The 6,260-nt window shown below is 39.6% G+C and overlaps 1 protein-coding gene across 2 annotated transcripts; it reads left to right on the top strand.

The window, feature by feature from the left end:
* Window positions 1-306: 306 nt before the first annotated feature.
* Window positions 307-6,158, top strand: abhd6b (abhydrolase domain containing 6, acylglycerol lipase b). Of its 2 annotated transcripts, XM_030368788.1 has the most exons (10): window positions 307-449; window positions 568-591; window positions 703-834; window positions 2,002-2,158; window positions 3,677-3,790; window positions 3,979-4,111; window positions 4,258-4,415; window positions 4,511-4,565; window positions 4,655-4,755; window positions 4,848-6,158. In XM_030368788.1, exons 3-10 carry the CDS (start codon window positions 710-712, stop codon window positions 5,016-5,018), a joined length of 1,014 nt encoding a protein of 337 aa, XP_030224648.1. In that variant the 5' UTR covers window positions 307-449; window positions 568-591; window positions 703-709; the 3' UTR covers window positions 5,019-6,158. The 2 variants fall into 2 exon arrangements, with proteins under 2 accessions (XP_030224648.1, XP_030224640.1); XM_030368780.1 differs by lacking the exon at window positions 568-591.
* The last annotated feature ends 102 nt before the right edge of the window (window positions 6,159-6,260 follow it).

Here is a 6,260-nt window from a genome sequence, read left to right as displayed (position 1 = left end):
AATCCGTTCCACACTTTTGTTCTTTCTTTGTAGTATGTATGGTTTTATATCGAAAGCTCTCTATTTCAAATATATACAGAGGCATACTTTTATCAAGCAGTAGGATATCTTGAACCTCAGTGGATAGCAAATGATTTGTACATGTTATAGGATGGATTTTATGACCACATTATTGTATGCCTCACTTTACCGCGCTCTGGGCGAACACTGATCTGCACGCTCACTTTAAATAATTGACACAATAACAAAGGGGCCTGGTTTCACACAATGAACGGATCAATCAATACAGTCAGCCCGACCAAATAATCAGCCCGGCTAGTGTTCTTTCCAAGGACATTTGACCATATGTCTGTATCACAGACATTGAGACCTTCTGCCTTTGTTTGACCATCAGTTATGTGTGCCAGCTCCTGACCGACGATATATGAAGAGGAAAATAATCGGAATACGTAAGTTAGGATAATTTTCAAATCTTTTTATCGTTCCAATGTCTAAATATGAGTTTACGGTGTGGGAAAAGACTTTCACTAATACTAACATTTTTCCTTCTGTGTTCTGGGTTTGAAGACATATAATTTATGTTATATGCCTGTAAGTATCCAAAGGCTTTGTGTAGCAGTCAAATATTGATATGGGTAATAGTATTTGAACTTGATACGTTTTTTTGAGGTATGCAAATGTTTATTTTGTTTGTTTCGTTAGGGGTGCCATGGCTGCTGATTTTGATGTGGTGAACCTGTTTGTAATTGCTGCTGCAACACTGGCTATTCCTATTGTGGCTTTTGGTGCATCCTTTCTTCTTTGGCCCTCAGTACTCATTAGAGTATACCACTGGTAAGACATACAGTTTAGTACTTTTTATTATTCTCTTCTCAACTATTATAATATGGTGTATATTGTATGAGCAAGCGTCTGCCCCTATCCGAAGTTGGGCTTGGGTCCAGATTTCCCTGGTCAAACCTATATGCCAATGAAGAAGTATGATCAAATCAAAGTGCAGGTTTCAAGTCTGTTCCTTAGATTGCGGATCACACAGGATAACAAAAACCCTCCCCACAGTCCTTCCGTGGTTAATTAAATTCTCTTTCTGCGTGTTAATCATGTGTGCTCTCCTATTATTGTCCTCTTTAATTCATCACACAACAAACTATATAATATTGTTGTCATATATTAACACATGACAGGGGGGGGAGGGGGGGTAGCAGTAACCTCTGATCATCACCTGTTTAAATAAAAAAAGGGTGTAACCCACTGATTCCTATCGGGTTACCGTTATTCAAATAAAGCTAGACAGAAACTACCTACACCCTCTCTAGGCTGAAGATTTTGTGGGGTGTGATACCTGGGCAACATCGGCCCCAGACCTGTTGGTTTGTGGGGCATCTGTTGTTGGGCATGTGGGACAAAATAAGAGCCATTTGGGGATGGAGACAGAGGTCTGGCAGGGAGGAGAAGGTTGAGAACCGGATGAAGGTGAATAAACATAAATTGTTCGATCAACTGCGCCAGAGGAGTGGAGCGATAGAGAACGATGTTTGGCAGGCAGCGGGATAAATATCAGGATGAAAGCTTAACATATGTGGGGGTCAGAGAAAGGAATCTGGCACGGAGGGGCGTGATCTGGCAGAGAAAATGTGTCATCAACTAACAGTAGGGGTCAGAGACAGGGCTCTGGCAGGGAGGAACAGAACAGCATGAGGAAAAGCAACATCCAACTGTTTAATGATTAATACATTACTCAACACTGAGGAGGTCTGATTTCTACATCTTAATTTCATTTTATCAGCAGTGACAACATTTAGTTATAAAGGAAAAATGATATGCGCAGGTGTGTGTGTGTGTGTGTGTGTGTGTGTGTGTGTGTGTGTGTGTGTGTGTGTGTGTGTGTGTGTGTGTGTGTGTGTGTGTGTGTGTGTGTGTGTGTGTGTGTGTGTGTGTGCATGTAGACGATATGCTTGAACACAACACAGTGATCAATCCAGATTAACTGCTGTTGTTCAGGTACTGGAGACGGACTCTGGGCCTTCAGGTGCGCTACGCAGACTGCGGCGGCTACCGCTTCTGTTACTCCTGCAGGGGCAAGCCGGGAATGAGGCCCTCTATCCTCCTGCTGCATAATTTCTCTGCTCACAAAGACACCTGGCTCACCGTTGTCAAGGTAATAGGAAGGCACAACAATGGTTGATTATTAGGTGAGTGCTGCATGCAGCGCTCAACTATTGTTCTTCATAAGTTTTATTCTTTCTTACTTTATTATTCTCTACAAACTTTGGGACCTATCTCCTTCCTCGATTTCCAATTTCCTCACACACACACACACACACACACACACACACACACACACACACACACACACACACACACACACACACACACACACACACACACACACACACACACACACACACACACCAGTGCAGTGCAGTGCAGGGCAATAAGTTTGACCTTTCAGATTCTTCAGTTCAATTAATTTTACATTTCTGCATCTTTAGCAATGCCTTGCGAATTTCCTTCAGCTGTCACTTTCTTTATTTCAAATCCCTTCATTTGATTTAAGCCATTTAACATTTCTTTATTGTCTTAATATTTGTGGCTTTATTAAAAAAAATTAAAACTTTGCAGCACTCACCGCATTGTATGCAGGAAATTCATTTTCTAGTTAACATTAATCTTGGAAGCAGATGTTTAACTATTTTTCGACCGGAACTTCTAGGGGGAGACAGCACAGAGACAAAAACTGAAAGATATTTTACCAAAGGGATTCTACCCTAGAGAAACTGATTCATGCCAGAACCTTTGTAGGTGTATTTCAATAGTGGCCCGTATACAAATAGACACTATTTTACTGTTTACTACCTGAGGCGGAGTTTGGATTCACTAAATAGCCAATTACGCTCTTACAGATCCCAAATATGCAGTGAAATGAAAGTAGAAGCCATGTTCAGCTAGGTATGGGCTTGTTGGCTTGTCAGACTTTACATTAGTAATCAATGTCAGTTTTTTTTTATCCTACATTCATATTAGATAAATAAATTAAAATAAAATACATCATTGCAACTTTGCACGTCTTTGATGTGCCATGAATATTTAACAATTACAATAATTCAACACGACAACACATAATCAGAAGGTCATTTTTCTGTATGTGTGTTTGTGGGTTGTTCTGCTGAACTATAGCGCTTGATTATGATCATAATAAGGCTTGTACATCGCAATGTCACAACTCAATTTTGGGAGCATAGGATCATTGGAATGTTAGCTATTAGGTTGGTAGTGGGATTTATTTTGTCATGTTAAGTAATAAATCATGCAAGAATTTGTCATTATGGGGCAAAATTGTTGTGTTTGAAACTGCCACTGCGTGTCTCATTTGAGATTTGGCAAAACAACAATTTAGATTAATACAATGGTTTTCACATTGGTTTACAGCACTACAGCTCTCGGTATAGCAGAGTATGGACCACAAAAATCCCCTGATGCATTCTGATGTACAAGCCCTGTATACATTTACAAGGGTCTAAAGATTTGAAAGGACGGATTGCATTGACATACTAGAACAGACATCACTCCCAAGGACCCCCCTCTATTGAAGTTGACTTCTTGCTTTTACACACAATTTCTTGTAAATATACATATCAGCATTATGAGTGGTAACCTCCTCCCCTTTGTGCTTAAGTATCTACCCAAACATCTGCACATCCTGTGTGTGGACATGCCTGGGCATGAGGGGACAACCAGAACCAATAAAGACGATTATTCGATTCAAGGACAGGCCAGACGGATCCGTCAGGTAGGTCTTTTTAAAATATGATGCCTTTTCTCATTTTGGGTCTTTCAAATAAAAAGTTGGTTAACTTATTTTTGTCCAATAAACAAGCCACAAAAATTCATCAATAATAATATACTGTTTGTCTAATGGAGTTTCCCCGGCTTTCAATTGACCTGCTTAAGCTCAATTCATTTCATCTCATTATGTAGTTCGTAGAGGCCATCCGCTTGAACAGGAAGCCCTTTCATTTGGTGGGAGCCTCGATGGGGGGCAGTGTGGCGGGGGTCTATGCAGCCTGCTATCCCTTAGATATCTGTAGCATGACACTAATTTGTCCAGATGGTAAGTCTATACTGTCTGTAAGTCTAATTGAATCTGTTAAAAATCGACCATGAAATGCATTGTTGTCCCTGATCGGTTGATGTTTTGGTCCCAAAGTATCAGGGCTTTTTTGAAGAATAAGACATTTCTTTCATTTTAACCCAAAGGTATAAAACATTTATCTGAGACCAAATTCGACAACCATCTACAAGACCTCCAGCACAACCAGTATACACTAAGCATCCCACTGATTCCAACCACACCGGAGGAGATGCAAGACATGTTGAAACTCTGCTCCCATGTTCGCTTCAAGATCCCTCAGCAGGTCAGATCCACATCATTTTTAAATCATAGAGATGTAGACTCAAAATAATAATATATTTACTAATCATAAAATGTATTTTTTTATCCATTGTTTAGATTCTTCAAGGTCTGGTAGATGTTCGGCTTCCGCACAATGAATTTTATGAAGAAGGTTGGTGGATTGCTTAGTTGCTTATTGTCCATTAACCATATTCCCTCGATGTGAGCTAAAGGCAATTCATTTATTTTGATTTTTTTAAGTTTTCATGGAACTCATCAGCGAAAGATCAAGATATGCCTTACAAGAGCACTTGCATCTGATTTTTACACCTCTACAAATAATATGGGGCAAAAAGGACCAGGTATGATACAAATGTGTATTTTACTTGGCTAGGTTTAAGATGCATTTAATGATTTGGGATAGCAGATAATTTAACGTTAACAATTTTGCCAGGTGGTGGATGTCTCTGGTGCTGCGATCATTGAAGAACATATACCTGGGTGCAGAGTGGACCTGCTGGAGAACTGTGGCCACTCGGTGGTAATGGAAAAGCCCAGACAAACAGCAAAACTCATATTAGAGTTCATCATCGCAAAGCAAAATACCACCAAGAAGTCATCGTGAAACATCAAATATATATCAAATTATTTTATTTATTTGCCAGATTTATATTAGGCCTAGATAATGTAGGTCTACTTCCTAATAGGTGTCATTATCTATAAAGCCCTTTGTGTCTGGTTTAAATTGATCTGAAAATATTGATATTTCCAATAAAATAAAAGTTATAGAACTAAACATTGATAGATAGATAGATACTTTATTGTCATTGCACATGTCACAAGTACAGAGCAACAAAAAGACCATCCCGTCCAAGAAACATAAAAGACAGTGTGGGGAGATAGGACGGAGAGACCGTCAGGGCTCCCTCGTTAGATAAGATAAAGGTAAACAAGAGGGTAAACGAGGGGGAAAAAAAGTTAATTCCCAAACTATGCTCCTGTGTGTGTGCGTGCGTGCGTGTGTGCATGCGTGCGTGTGTGAGTGTGTGTGTGTTGAGTGGGTTGCTCAAATCCAATCTCTCTCAACTACAATTTTCGACTATGGCAAGCCGATTTGACGTAAATTCGCTAAATATATGCGATATGCGTTGCAGATAACTGCAATGCTGTTTCGCCTAGTCAAAAATAACATTTCGCATATCCGCAACTATATTCCTCCTATCCACAATTGTCATTTCAGATATCCAGCAAATTCCTCCTAGGAGAATTGACGTCATTTTTGCCATTCATCATGTCTATGGGGTTTCTCATTGCAGATATCTACAATTCAGTTGCGGATATCCACTTTGTATTTACGGATATCTGCAGCTGAATTGTAGATATCTGTAATTCCAGTTTGAGATATCTACAATTTGATTCTGACTAGCTATAATTCATACTTTGCAGTCACGTGACTACCATGGCCAAAAAACGCAGGCAAAATGGCGACGAATAGCGGCCAGCCAGGGGAATTGCAGCCTTGCAGATTTCCAATAGGCCTACTACAATCAATCAACTATTTAGACCATAAATGTTCAAATTAGATATCAAGAAAAGTTAAAAACATACTCGGAACTTGTGATCCATACACAGCACCCGCTGAGGTGTTCATTGCTTTGAAGTTGGCAATGTCTCGACCAGACTTGGAGTTTGGAGATATTTACATTTATCTAATAGAGAGTCTGTCACCTTATACCGCACAAAAAAATAAAAGCCTTCAAAAGTACGGATAGCAAACTTTTTTTCAAGAGTGGATGGGTTAACAACATTGTCATTTGGGAGGTGAAAAACAGAGATATCTTCATAATCAAAGCAAAGGTGAGTGACT

The sequence above is a fragment of the Gadus morhua genome, chromosome 1 (assembly GCF_902167405.1).
Source record: "Gadus morhua chromosome 1, gadMor3.0, whole genome shotgun sequence".
NCBI classification, from domain to species: Eukaryota; Metazoa; Chordata; class Actinopteri; order Gadiformes; family Gadidae; genus Gadus; species Gadus morhua.
Note: the sequence above shows the minus strand (reverse complement) of the source record. Positions and strands in the feature narration are given on the sequence as shown.